At 48.0% G+C, this 14977-nt stretch overlaps 1 protein-coding gene across 1 annotated transcript in view; it reads right to left on the bottom strand.

Moving 5' to 3' along the window:
• USP42 (ubiquitin specific peptidase 42) overlaps nt 1–14977 on the bottom strand; it is a 31677-nt gene that overhangs the window by 3817 nt on the left and 12883 nt on the right. Inside the window, exons 5-16 of the mRNA XM_074345620.1 lie at nt 13509–13611; nt 12567–12634; nt 11821–11891; nt 10810–10892; nt 9328–9439; nt 8347–8487; nt 8061–8161; nt 6841–6994; nt 4709–5425; nt 4502–4596; nt 1339–2856; nt 8–306 (exon numbers count right to left, since the gene is read on the bottom strand). Coding sequence (XP_074201721.1) covers nt 8–306; nt 1339–2856; nt 4502–4596; nt 4709–5425; nt 6841–6994; nt 8061–8161; nt 8347–8487; nt 9328–9439; nt 10810–10892; nt 11821–11891; nt 12567–12634; nt 13509–13611 — 3462 coding nt within the window. The remainder of the gene's footprint in view (nt 1–7; nt 307–1338; nt 2857–4501; nt 4597–4708; nt 5426–6840; nt 6995–8060; nt 8162–8346; nt 8488–9327; nt 9440–10809; nt 10893–11820; nt 11892–12566; nt 12635–13508; nt 13612–14977) is intronic.

A 14977-nucleotide genomic window follows, 5' to 3' on the forward strand; every position in this document is an offset into this window, starting at 1 on the left:
CTCTTACCCTGGCCGCACTCGGACAGCTGACACCGGGCCTCCCTGCCCTCTACCCGCGGGGGTCTGCTCTTCTCACGGAAAGGTCCCAGGCCCTCCAGGGGCCGCCCATCCGCCAGGGGAGGCCCGGGGGCGCCCCGGCCACGGCCCACAGTCTCACAGCTGGCAGCCCTGGGCCCGCGCGGCTCCGCGCCCCTGACTAAGTCCTCTGACTTCCTCGAGTGTCTCTTCTTTTTCTTCTTCTTCTTTCTGTGTCTGTGGAGGTCGGCGTCTGAGTGCGGCCCCGAGAGGTCCGAGTCCAGCTGATGCCTGCGGAACGAGAGGCCAGACTCAGCCCACCTGGTTCACCCCCGATTGGGACACTCAGTCCGCAAACACATGCAAATTCTGATCGAACTCAAAATGCGTTCTGTCACCGTAAGAATTGTTTAAGTCCAAGGTCATAAATTCACCAATTTCAACCCTCCCCCATGACCGCCTTCCACTTTGTCCGGCAGGAAAGCTTTGGCCAAAACTCCAGGGGAAGGATTTCACCAACTTTTCCTAAAACTAGTGGCTGAGGTTAAAGCGTTACTGCCAGGTGTCTCAGGTGCAGAGGAGGGAAGGACATTTCACCTCCTCTTCCCCAAAGTAGCCACTGTTTACCTATGGCTTCTGGTGATCTTTTCCCGGGGTTCAATTTTAAGAGACATCCAACAGTCTACAATATGTAGAAACTGCACTGTGCTCATCCCCTGCATCACAGATAAATCGTTCTCAAGACAACTGCTGACCAATTTAGCTTCTTAAAAATACAAAAACAAATTTCCCAATTAGGTTTCGACTGAGAAATGGAGACAGAAAAGTACACAAAGGCAACAGCAACAAACGACACGTCTCCACCCTCTGGGCCACAGGCAGGGTCATAAAGGTGGCGGCCTCCCACTGTCTCCGCCCAGCAGTCACTGAGTGTGAAGGAAATGTTAACAGGTGCAAAAAAATAACTACAACTGATGAACAGACATATGAACCACCGTGAGGTCAGAGAATCCCAGGTGTCCGTTTACAGAACACGGCACACTTCTAGAAGTTACAAAGCACTAACTGGAAATGGTGGCATCATTTTGAAAAATGAGGTTTTTAGACATTTTACAATGTGGTGACATAAGATACAGCTTAAAAGAGAGCTAAGTTTTAGGAATGCATAAAAACAGTGAACTCTAAAACCCAAGAGATGACAAATACAAATCAACATCACCCTTCACCTTTTCCCAAGCTGGCTTAACTGTGTTGACGCGCGAACACCTCCCACAAACACACACGCACGCACATAAACATGCACAAACGCGTGCACACCCTCACCTGGCGTCTCGGTCTCGGTGTTTGTCTTTGGATTTTTTTTTCTTCTTTGACTTCTTGTGCTTCTTCCCTTTAGGCTCTTCTAGGGGGCCCTGCTGGAGACCCCCCCAGGCCTTCTTTCCCAGGCAGCTGCCACCATCCTCTATGCTATCGTATCTCCGTTTCCGTGACTTTACAGTTTCGTGTTCATGAAACCGACTGGCGAGGTGACAACTATGGTCTTCAGCTATAAGTGCAATTTTCTCGTGGGAGAACTTGTCGGGGTAGGGAGGGAGGGGGTGGGGCGGGCCTGCTCGGGGGCTGGCGAAGTGGTGCCGGGCCTTTTCCTTGGCGGCCGGCTCGTAGGCCTTCCTGCCTCTGTAGTAGTCCTTGTAGGGCCGGCCGCCGTAGGGCCCAGCTCTGTCGTACTCCCGGTCGGCGTGGAAGGGCTTCCAGTCCCGCACCTCCCGAGCTGGGTAGGGAGTGTACCTGTCGTGGAAGTACCTGCACTTGTCCCACCTCGCCCTGTCTGGGTGGTACTTCTCCCGAGCCCAGGAGTGCTCGGCCTCCGAGTGGTGGTACCGGCTCCAGTCCTGGTCCGAGCCGCCCCTGCTCCGGGAGTGGTGGTGGCCATACCGGCCCAGGGAGCGGTGCTCAGCGGGGCTGGCCCTCTCGCCGTGGCCGTGGCCGTGGCCGTGGCTGGGGTGGTGCGGGGCCCCAGTGCAGGGCTCGGGCCGGTAGCGCTCGTGCTTGGGCCGCTCCCGCACATAGCAGGGCGGCCTCCTGCGATGCGGGCCCTGCGTCCGGCTCCCGCCCTCTCGCGCGCGCTCCCCACTCGAGGAGCCATCTCTTCGGTGGCGATAATGTCCTCGATCGACTTTTCTGAGGCTGCTGATTTTTTCCTGAACTGGAGGAGGATCCTGGACTTTCTGTCCGACCTGATTTTCTTCACCTCTCTCACCAGGACTTGGTTCGGGGCCCCCTTCCGAGTGGTTTTCTACGGTCTTGTCCAAGTGAGGAGAGGGCGCCTCCTCTGCGGAAGCCCCGGTGCTTCTGGAAGCGTCCTCCATGTCCGAGCACTTGTCTCGCCCGCCGGGGGCTGAGCGCTCCCGCTCACCGTCGCCCACGGCCTGGGCCAAGGCCGAGTGACTGGGGCTCGCACTCCCCGCTGTGGCCGCCGCTGTCAAGTCCTGGGGATGCTCTGGTAACATCCCTTGGACGTCCGGGGACGGTTCGCTCTGACTGCCTGTTAGATTCCCAGGGTCACACAGCTTAGAAAGCGGCTCGTCCCCCACGGTACCCTGGCTGGTGTTACAAGAATGGCCAACACCCGGCAGAGACTCCTCAGGTTCTGTGGAAACGTTTGCAGAGACGTCTTCTTTGGCAGATTGGATGCTGGGGTCCGGGGGCGGCGAGGCCTTCTTTAATTTGCTGCTGAGGCTCGTGACTGTGTCCAGGTTCTCACGCAAATCGGGAGCGGGGCTGCCGGCCGCTGGTTCTGCCTCAGGCTCCTCTGCAGGACTCCGCTCTGTCCCGGGCGGCCTGCAGCCACCAAAGCAGAGAAGGAAACACGCCAGTCACTCGCGATTGCCTTACGGGCTTCTGTCAGTGGCTCACAGGGACAAACACCTTGAATCATTCATTTGCTAAATATTTTACGGATTTAATGTATCTGGTTTAAACCTAATAATGGGCTTATCATTTTTGGAAACCTCAAAATTTCTCTTTCCCTCATTAAATAAAAATATAAAATTTTATATCAAGCCTCTCCTGTTTTTCAACCACAATAATTCTACAGTCCTAGGCGCCTTCCGTTTTCAGGTATACTTCTTTTTTTTTTTTAGGTATACTTCTAATTCTTCTTCATAACTAGGTCTGATCATCAAAAAAGTCAAATAATAACGGGGCTCTCGCTTTTCCTCTGGATCCCTTTCTCCGCATTTTCTTGGCACCTCAGAGGAAGAGCACCTGCCTCCAAACAGAGCCAGCAGCCCCTGAACTGCCCGCACGCTGTGAGAAATCACTGAGGCTCTAAAAAAACTTTCTGTAGTAAAAGAAAACCCTGCCTTGCTTTTGGTAGATTCTCAAGGTTAATGGAAGCTACCAGAAAACAAGAGGAACCCTGAAGTGGCCCCCACATTTTAGTGGGAAAAGATCTGGGAGACAGAACACATGTGACGTCAGTACAGAGCAGGGTGGTGGGGCTCCCGTCAGTGCACGAAGTCAGGGCACGCGCGCGGCTGGGGTCTGACTGCTCCATCACCTGGAATAATTCTCACGCACATCACGTGTGAAGACAAACTAAGGTGGACTAGTGACGGAGACAAGAGGAAAGCCATCAGGCAAGGTGTTCCAGCTGTGCCGCCTCCAGGGTGGACGGGCGCCGCGCTCCTGCAGGGTGCGCTCCTCTCCCCTTTCCCGAGTGCGCGTCCCTAACGCCCACTCGCAGGGCCATTCTGAAATGTGGGGTGCATTCCTGACTTGTCCCAGGGACAGGGGAGCTCCCCAGGTAATGGTAAGTGTCCCATGTCCCACGTCCACATGGGTGAAACCTTGAGTTCTATCGTTGGTCATTTTCACGGACCTTAGATTCTCCAGGACACAACTAAATCTACAGACGGTCAGAACTTTGTCCACGCAGAGGACGTCAACGCCACAGACGGCACCTCCGTGTGTGGTGCAGTCTCAGGGTGGTTTACCTGCCCTGACTGCCTCCCCTCCGCTGCACTCAGGGCAGTATACTAACTTCTTTTTTAAGTGTGAAGACAGACCATCTTAACTATGGCTTTAATTTCAGGATTCTAGAGGAGGCATAAGGAAACACCTGCTCCTGGACGGAGAAGAGATGCCCTGCCCTGTCACTTTCGTACACCATCAGATATTCGTCACTGGGAGGGCTAAGTGAGACAGTGCTGGGTGTCGCAGTCACACACGTGCTAGGAACACACCAACCAGCGCCAGGGGCCTGCGGGAGAAGAGCTGGCGGGTGGCAAGTTCTCATGGGCTAACAGCCCCTGATACCTGTTTCTTTACTTTACTTTTCTAAAAGGAAAATTAACAAACTGTACAGACCATTATTCACATCACCCCCAGATCCAAAAGGTTCCTTCTGAGACTCCCCAGAACTGGGACCACGACACAGCTGGAGGCACTGCCGTCACCCCCACCACACGGCTGGGGGCCTCACCTTGTCTCCTCTGCGGAGCCTTTCCCTCTGCTGCTGAGTTTAAAGGTCTCTAAGATTTTGTCTTCCGGGAGAGGTGGCAAAGGAGCAGGCACCAACTACAACAAAAAGCAAGCCTGTTTCAGCCCCAGGTGTCACTTGGTGCCTCCCCAAACCCAGCCCGCGAACGCCTGCTGCGGAGCAAGCCCACTGCACCCACCACTCGCTCACCTTCCCGGGGAGACCGTTGGCCTTGGAAAAGGGGTTTTCTGAGTGTAAAGCAGGCTGGATTTGGCAACTGGCACCATCTGTCGGCAGGCCGTTCTCGCCCGGGTCGCTGTCTGAACTGGTAGCACCATTTAGAGCCACGGGCTCGTAGAGCACGTGCTGGGAGGCCTCACCGGCTTCGGCATCCGCAGCGGGAGGGCTCGAGCCCTCGCCCGGCCCCAGCCCGTTCTCCTTGCCGAGGCCCCTCGCCTCCTCGTCCGACTCCTCGGAGGACTCGGCGCCGTAGGGTACCAGCACACTGGAGCTCAGCTTGGGCCTGCCGTTCATCATGGGCTGGGGACAGGGCTCGCCCGGGGGGGCCTGCTTTGTTACCTTACTAGACGCTGACGCCGTGGCTGCGCTCGAGGTAGACTGTATTGCAGAAGAAGTGGTAATGGTAGAAGAGGGGGCGGGCTTGCTAGGGCTCTCCAAAGAATTGCTGTGAAGGTTAGGCTGGGACTGACCTTGGCGAACAGGTAATTTGTTGTGAATACTGATCGTGATTTTCTGTTTCTTGGGATGTTCTGGAATAACAGAGGACCTGTTCACTGACCAGTTCTGAACAGAAGTTGAAGCATTAACAGGACCAGCCCTGCCGACACTGGAAGTCCCACTAGGACTAGACACGGAGCTGCTCGGCGTCTCTTTCAACGGTCCCGTCCCATTCAGGTGAGGTGGGTTCTGGAAGTAAGGAGACCACAGCCGGTGAGAGCTCCAGGAACACGGGGCCGGGCATCTTCCCCACTTTGGTTGTCTTTTTATGAATAACAAGTTTCATGCACCTCAAAAATCCCCCCCATCACACACACACACTCACACACACACACACACACAGGCCTGCTCACCACAAACCTTTCACAGGTCAGTTTTCTGGTAATTAACCAACAAACCAGGACAACTATTTTTGTCAGAGAACAACCCCTAAACCAAATTCTTTCTGCTATAATTTGACAGAAATGAACAGTCCCTCTGGGCGTGCAGTCACACAGGTTCTTCTCGGCTGGTTTCCTGGGAGCCCCCGCTGTCTGGGCACAAGGAAGTGCAGCCAGCAGGGAACTCCCAGGGGCCAAGAGAGCAGGGAGATGGTCACGTGGTGGGGGGGGACCCCTCACTAAGCCCTCCCCACCCCCCACCCCTGACTTCCTCTCCTGCAGTTATTTTGCCCCGGGTTCCAGCCACTGCTGCTACAGCCCAGAGGGTGCAAACTGGCAGTCGTGGGTGAAATCTGATTCCTAGATGAACTCTGGCCTTCACAGTGTTTTCTTAAATATCTGAATTAGTTGCTATCGTAACACTGCGAGGCTTCCTATATTAAAAAACAAACCAAAAAACCTCTTGAAAAATCATCAGCAGGCACATGGGCACGTGCTCCTCATTGGCCAGTGTCCTGACGTCACTCCAGCTGAGCCCAGTTTGGAGCCTGTTGCCTGTCCAGGTCCCTAAGGCACTGAATTTGCGACTCCTGCTATAATCCAAATACTGCCCAACATCCATAAAAGATCTGGACAATCTGTTTGCTGATTCAAAACAAATTACACCCCAACTGAAAGGTGTCGTGACACCACAGCACAGACAACAGGGACTATTCCAACAGGTCTACAATCTCTACACGTGTAAGTCTAGTGAAGTTAGGCCTCGCTAAGGACACGGAGCTTTCTGTGAACCAGACACACATCAATGAATTCTCCGAGACACCATCGGGCACTGTGATCAGACCCAGCCGAACAGCAGACAGAAAATGCCACGCTCCTAAAAGGGCTGAAGGGACACAATGAAGTGTTCTTTCTGTAAAAGCAGCACTTTCCTGGAGTCCAGCGTTAATCAAGAATCTCCAAATATTTAATCCATTAAGTAAACGGAGTCCCAAAGCAGAGCTAACACCTCTGGCATTTAAACAGACTTAGACCCAGATTTCCTTCCTGATCATTTTATCCATACTGAGATTTTCTATATATCTGAGCTATTCTGTAATCGGTGGCTTGAATAAACTTTGACAAGAAATTCAGTTGTCAGTGAGGATGTGGCAAATCCTGCATGGCTGACGAGAGGGTCTGACAGACAGGCACAAAGGTGGTGCTCCACCCGCGGGGCGCTACCTTGAGCACGTGAGCAGGAAGCTGGGGTCCGATGAAGCCTGATCCCGCCTGCTTGCTGCTGACGACCCGCTGACTGATCACCGGTCGGGGAGAGGACTGGCCGGGGCTGTGGGTGGAATGAGTAAGTTCACCTCCATTTTTCACATCGTGGGACCTGGGGACGGAGAGTGACAGTGCTCAGGGTGACATGGGCCATCTCCTCAGAAGGGATTCGCATACTCCCCGCTCAGATGGCAGACGGGGGGAGGGGCCGCGACGGGCAGGGCTACACATGGGCTCCCCACTCAGGCAAGGCTGAGGTCAGGCGCTCAGACCTGGGACTGCGAATTCTGAGGATGTGGCTAACTGAAAGCCATTTTTCTTTTCTGCTTGTTTCTATTTTTCTAACAATAAGTACATACCATTGCAGAAAAATCTGCAATATCCTGTAAAGTTAGAAAGAAACAAAAGCACCGTGCCTCACTTCAGCTCTGAGGCACCGACTGTTCAATGCAGTGGATTACCCTCCAGGCTTTAGCCTGTACTGACTTCTTCAATATCAGTGTGTAAAACTTCAAACTGCTTTTCCTCTGTATATAGAGCACTTTTTCATATCATCCAAAAAAAAAAAAAAGCTTCATAAAAATCACCTTTAACAGCTGCGTCATATTTCAACACAGGGACAGGCTACAGTTTATATGATCTTCTGCTACTGCTGGGAATTCAAGATGTTCTTAATTTCCAGCTATTACAAATGAGCACCTTGGAGCACACAACAGACCGCTCCCAGGCCGCACATTTCCGGAAACGGCATGAGTAAGTCAGAGCAGCAGCAGCAGGAGAGCGCTGAGCAGGGCCCCGGGCCCGGCCCCGGCAGGTGACTGGCTGCCTATGCGCAGTGCTCAGTGGCTGAGAGGTGACCACACCCAGGTATTCAAAGGCCCCTTCCCGACGCCTCCACTCTCCGCCGCCCCGGCCCCGGGCCCACCCGGCTCGCTGCCAGCAGAAGCCTACCCTCCGCGGCTACCACCATTCCCTCCTTCGGCATGCTTCTTTGTTAACCTGCTGTTAGACAGCTGGGAGCTACGTCAAACTCATGATCCACACTCAAAAACTACCTTCCTGACTCTTCCCGCATCCTTAGGATGCGTTTAAACAAACAATATTGAACTTAAGTATGTTGGTGAGATGAAGAAAAATGACATAGCAGAAAATGTGAAAATCTGCTTTCCCGACAATACCTGATATAAAAGAGAACGTAAGCTTGTTGGCTGAGTACCGATCTAATGTCACTAGTGGATACGATGGAGTCATTCATTTGGTACCAGAGGCCGTTGCTAGCCTGCGCAAGAGCCAACGAAAGAGGTATTAGACATAAGGAGGTAAACAGGGAACCCTGGTCCAGAGAAATGTAAGAAAAATGGGCTTTCACATTTTAACTGTAAAAGCCCACCTTTCCTCCAGAGAATGTCAGTGCAACCTTACACTGTGTTGTAAACAGTTACCAGCCAAATCCACATGACTTACTTTTATGTAGCAGAAATAATGGCCAGCGTGGCAATTAAAACCAGTGTGTACCAGGACTGCATATAAAACATAAATAATCGGTTCTCCGTTTGGTTGAGACATGTATGGTCGAATATCAAGATACTCAGGGTATTTCACATCCTAGACAGGGAAGGACAGAGGAAAAAGGAACGTCACTTGTGAAGGCACAGCCCGCCCCGCGTGTGCAAGGACAGGGAGGGTGGGAGACCCCCGGAGCACTACGCCCTAGGACGTTCCAGCAGAGACCTAACACATTAAGCCTCATTTCAAAAGAGAATTAACTTGGAGCATACCTGAATCTAAGGGTGTTTAATGCCATCCCACCGCTTTCTTTATTTCCTTCAAGCAAATAAGGATCCACACTAAGTGAATTCTTCAAATCCATCAAAGGAGACAGTAACAATGACAACTCTGGACTTGAGTCATCCCTTATTTTTAACAATTCAGGAATAGATTATTTCTCTTGCCTGCTACTGAATTTCTGACCACTTTCAATCTTCATGAAGTGGGAAGAAAATGGGAAAATTCAGTACACTACCAACCAGAAAATACATGAATAAACAAGAAAACAAATTCTGATTAAAAAATGGCAAGCTCCAGCAGGAAGACCTGCTTTGGATTTCAAACGACATAAGCGCTCCCTGTAGCAATTCAACCCCTGCACTGACTATGCAGCCTGACTGCAGACAATAACCACCAATGTTACCTTCAGAAAGTCTGACCAGCTGGAAGATACAGAAAGCAGAACAAAACAAAACAAAACACATGCACTCCTAAACACACATACCAAACGGCTCGCTCAAATCTCTGACCTTTTTTTCCCACTACCAAGTGCTGGAAGACTTAGAAAATCAGGTAACAAAACTGTTCCATTACATCGTCTACAACCCTGAACAGCTACTGACCCGTAAGCCCTGAATAACTCAACATTAACAGTTATTAATAATATTATCTACCTACCTTGGCAATTTTCCCACCAGTAAAATTTGCAAAACGTTTCAGAGAAAGTGTAAGAACATTAGAGGATCTATGTATAGTGAACCTCTTTGAAGCTGGAACCATCTTTTTACACCTTGGAAAAAACAGAAACAAATGATTAAGATTATATAATATATATATATGTATGTATTTGTCTTTTAGTCTTTCCCTTGTTATTTCTCTGAAACATTCTAAATTAAGTTCCCAGAAGAAGGATACTAGACGAGAAACACCACTCCTCCAACCAACAGTGAAAACATTAAAATTTAAAATACGGGGAGACTGCTTGATTAGCATGAAAGAAAGAAGGACAACTGTGAGATGCCAAGTACTGTAGGTCGCTGGTCATTTAGCATTAGATTAATGTAAATTTCTCTCAATTCGAAACAAACTGAAAAACTGGCTGGTGTAATTCAAAGCCCAGATACAAAAGGAAGAAAGGAAAGACAAGGACTGTCCATGGAGTTCAAAACAAAGGGGAAAGCCCACGGTCTTGGGAGGAGAGGGAGCCTGCTCCCCCACAAAACGAACCTAGGGACCCTCGTCTTGCTGTGCTTCGCAGACGCTGCATTTTTCACAAATTGCAGGTGGGTGGCACCCCCGTGTGGAGCAAGTCTACGGCACCGTTTTCCAGCAGCATTTGCTCACCTCACGTCTCTGCGCCACGTTTTGGTAGTCCTCACAGTATTTCAAGCTTTTTCATTATTATATTTGTCATGTGATCTCTGATCAGTGATCTCTGATGTTACTACCCTAGTTATTCTGGTGTTTTTAAATAGTAATTATTTTTTAATAAAGGTTTGTACATTTAAGAGACTACAGTATGGTGTAGACATAACTCATCTATGTACCAGGAAACCAAAAAAAAAAAAAAAAAAATCATGACTCGCTTTATTGCAAGATTGCCTTCCTGTGGTGGTGTGGACCCAAACCCCCGAGGGCTGCCTGTTTTCAATAATACCGATGGCCAGTGTCACCTGACTAAAAATGAAAATCTACTTAAAACACATGAAACAGGGCTTTCTTAAAACATGCTCTCTTGACTTCATAGGAAAATCAAAGAATAATCTCAATTAGGGGCTTCTAGCAGATACCACCCCAAACCCTGGGAAACAACCACAAAAAGAAGGCTCCTTCACTGCTCTGGGGGAAAGGGACTCCCCATCGACCCACCCTGTCCACCGGGAGGGTCAGCGGCCCCCTCAGCCGCCACACGCACACGCGCAGCATGGACGTGGTGAGCGGCCGACCTCCCCCCACCGGCCTCCCCGCCGTCGGGCACGGAGGTGCAGGCGCAGGTCTCTAAGGAGGGCAAACATTCCTGTGCCACGTGCTCTGGCTCTGGGAACAGAGACCCACGTCTTCCCCGACAGGATCGGAAGCTAAAGGGAATCCTGACACACCAACTCTGCCCCCCCCCGAGCCTCCGCCCTCCCCGCGCGGCCTCAGCACCAGGGCCCATACTTGCTGCACTTGTAGGAGTTTTCTCCGTCCAGCTGCTCCGGCTTCACAAACTGCTCCAACGCCTTATTAACGCTCTGAGCAGCCTGCGGACAGAACAGCATCAACACCACGTTACCCCTCACTGCCCCTCGTTAGGGAAAAACTCCAAAGTATAACCGCAAATGTGACTTTTTATAAATAATAATAATAATGATAATAACAACAACAACAATGATAATAATAATAATAAAGTAAATTTTTATTATGATGTTCAGCTTTATACATGTACACACCAAATGATTTCCTCTCCCATTAAAAAAAAAAGATTAAAGTCAACAACATGTGAAAAGGGTGCTCACTGCAGCACTATTTAAAATAGCATAAAACTGGAAACAAACCAAATATCTACCAGCAAGCAATCAGGGCCGTAAATCACGGTGTGGCCACTCACTGGACACCACACAACTGCCGAGGCGGACACAAAGAAGGCTCAGGCAAGATGAAACCAAGTACCAAGAAGCCAAAGAGACAGAAGATGTAACCCCATTTTTATAAATGGTAAATAAATACTCTGAGAAAGTGTATATTAAACTGCTAACAGAGTTCATTCTGAGGGATGGGACCTTCTATTATCTCTGCGATGGTTCTCTTTTTTCATCATTAGCATGTATTGCACCGGTAATCAGAAAAACAAAAGCTTAAGAACAAAAAATAGTTTACAAAATGCAGGAAGCAAAACAGGGTCTAGAGAATGACAACCACCTACAGTTGCTAATACAGGCGTCAACCTGGATTTATGAAGAGTGATTAAGTGAAAGTCAAAGGGCAGTAAAATGATTAAATATTTCAAGTTTTTTTTTAAGATTCCTGGTATAAAGCTTATATAATGTCTTCTAAGTAGAGTCTGAACATATTAAAATTTTCAATTCATACTCTCTAACAAGTATAGTCTAAATTATAAATATAAATACATAAAGTTATATGAAGTATGACTTTTTTAAACGTAACAACCACAACAATTACCAAACTTACCTTTATCTCCAATGTTATATCAAGATATGGATCAAAAGTATCTGAAACACCTTTGCAATTTAAACATTTGACTGAAATAAAAATAAAATGCAAAAGATAATCATTATGGGAATACCAATTATTGAAAACACAGAACACATAAATACTATTACAAAATTAAAAATTAACACAAGGTGCTTTTTTCTTCTATCGGATTGGGCAAAAAATTTTAATACTACACAGTGAGTCACGAATTTGGTCCTCATGCCTTGCAGGCTGGAGCATAAACTGATATAACTGCTTGGAAGAACGACACGGCAGTGTTAAAATTTTAAAATTCACACACCCTTTGATGCAGAAACTCTAACAATGTACCCTACGTATACACTCTCTGACATGGATGTACAGGCACGTGGACGCAGGTATGTTCAATGAAGCACTGGTGGCAATAACAAAAAAAATTAGAAATAACCTAAATATTCACTGATAGGGAACTAAAATAAATGGAATATCACTGCAACTGTAAAAAAAACCATGTTAGATTGCTACATGCTAAAATGTAAAAAGGTTTCTAATGTGAAGAGAAAAATCAAAGGGTGTATCTCGGATGCTCCCAGTCTGTCCATGCACAGGGGACTTCTGAAGGCTGAACCACAGACTGGGGGTCTGGGCTGTAGGAGAGACACATTTTCCATTATTAACCTTTTCCTACTGTTTGCATTTTTTAAGCCACATGCTGTAGCACTTAATTTCTAAACAAAGTTTACCTCGAGATCTTAGGTATCCTCCAAATATCTGACAAACGAGTGTGGTAGCCTGGGTGTGTCTGTCTAATCTGAAAAAGTCAAACAGTGAAATGAGAGAAGAGCTCTACAAAAATTACAGGCGCCATGACCAGGTTTTAAACACGAGTACACCTATAAAAGAACAAGAATTCAAACCAGAGAGCCACACAGCCTGTGTGGCAGCCAGAGAGCAGCCTCGTCTGAGCAGAGCAACAGTGAGGGTTTGGGGTGAGGCAGGAAAAGAGGCGGGATGGTATGAAGAAGGGATTTTGCAATTAGGGCAGGAATCTGGTCCCAAAGCAAGTAGCAAGAAGCGACCCTAAGCAGGACTGTGACACCAAACGTGAGCACTGGCCGGGGAAGGCACAGCCTCCCCCTCTGCTCCGTGGTCTACCGGCAGCCAGACACGGAAGGCCTGGTCGAGGCGGTGCCAGTGGCGGTGGGGATGGAATGGGAGATTCACCAGGTGTGTTCAGGCAAGAGCAAGTGGGTTAGGACTGGTTATCTAATTGTTTCTCCAATCTTCCTCGAGTCCACATTAGATTTTTAAGAAACTGTAGGAACTGGTTAGAGACTGGAGTGTGACAGAAGCAGGGAACAAATGCAGATCTCAGAGGCTGGAGATCAACCAAGAAAACGCTGCACAGCAAGAAAGGAACAGCGGCTGGTGCTGGTGTGCAGAGGGGATGCTGACACTCAGACATTAATAATGCCAAGACCAATCTCATTGTCTGACATCTATAATTGAATCCAAATTATTATAGCAAGCACACCTTTTTAAAATAATGCAAATCTTTGAGGAAGAGGCAATGCAAAGCCAAAAGGTGAAGCAGACAGCCGTGTGCATGTGCTGGCACAGGCCACCCCGAGTCCCGGGGAGCAGCGGGGCAGCAGGAGGGGCGGCCGGCGCTGCGCTGTACTCACTTATTGCTGCCATTCAGGCATGCCTTCTGCATAGCGTCAACAGTGTACTGGAGGAACTCATGGGCATCTTCCTGGTTTCCAAAGCGGAAGTGCCTAGCTATACCTGTGAAGTGTGAGTAAAGACAGAGCAGTCTCATTACACAGGATACACCCAGGCTGTATACTCCGTAAAAGGTTTACCTTATGACAGTATGTTGATCAGAAAACACCCAATCATTACTTTATGAGGAGGCAGCACTAGCAAGCTCCAATGAGAAGAGCTGGGACCTGACCCTTCAGCCATGCGCAGCCCGCATGGGCTGGAGTTTCTGAGGGCCAAGAGACTCTGTCTTCAGCAATAAAATTATACTTGAATAAATTGAACTTTGGCTATATTGTCTCAAAAATTTGTCCCAAATGTTATGTTAGTGACACTTGGTGTCAGAGCTCCCTAAGAAAATCCATGTAAAACATGAACGTGTGAACCTGTCTGAATTCTCTCCCAATAGCCCACAGAACATAATATATGCTCGTTGCACAGCAGCATTTCAGTCCTAGTTCTAATTGACTAAGCAACCACAAGATAAAACTGCATAATTATGAAAACAAAACAAAAAAAAAAGAAAACAACACAAAAGCATAAACAACAGATACGGAATTTTATGTGTAGGAATGTATATAAATATATATTAACTGGAATTCTATGAAACTGCCATATTCCACCAGTCAATTCTGACCTACAAAAATGACAACTCCATTATTCAATCACGTACAGACTGGAGCTGTGGTGGGGGGCAGTGTATGTTCGTGCATGTATGCACACACACAACAATGACACTTTCTTAAAGACTAGGTTTAAAAATAACCATCAGAGTCTGCCGTATATATGTACATATGTGTGTGTGTGTACATATAATGTAAACATATGTACATATGATTAAACAATCACCCCAGGCTAAACTTTTGCCAGGATCCTACACTGTTTAAAATTTTTTCATTGTCTACTCTGGCCTGTTACCAATACCAAGGGCCAATATAACATCTTTTAATCTTCAGCAGCTTTTCAAGCAAAAGGATTACAGATTGTCACTATGTGGCTATCTACTCTTATACTTAGCCAGCTGGATACCAGATTAAGAGTTAGGTTTTTGTTTTACTTGCATGCATTTTTAAAATTCCAAATCAGTTAATTAAGATGATGTAACAGCTTACCGCAAAAAACAAGCAGAAAGTGCATTAAAAAATTTCATGCAACCTAATAGGATCATTACAATGCAAGAGAAAACTCTTAAATTATTTAAAAATTAAACAGAAAAAGTAAAATTTATCCACAAGTTTGCTCAGTTATGAGTACAACATTTCTTTTAAGAGTGTAATTAAGTTCATTTTGATAATTCTTGTCACCATGTAGGGTGTAGTACTCATTCACTGAATTAAAACTAATTGAAAACTATTTAAAGAAACCTGTGGGACAACATTAGAGTTAGTAT

This window comes from Camelus bactrianus, chromosome 18 (assembly GCF_048773025.1).
Source record: "Camelus bactrianus isolate YW-2024 breed Bactrian camel chromosome 18, ASM4877302v1, whole genome shotgun sequence".
Taxonomy (NCBI): domain Eukaryota; kingdom Metazoa; phylum Chordata; class Mammalia; order Artiodactyla; family Camelidae; genus Camelus; species Camelus bactrianus.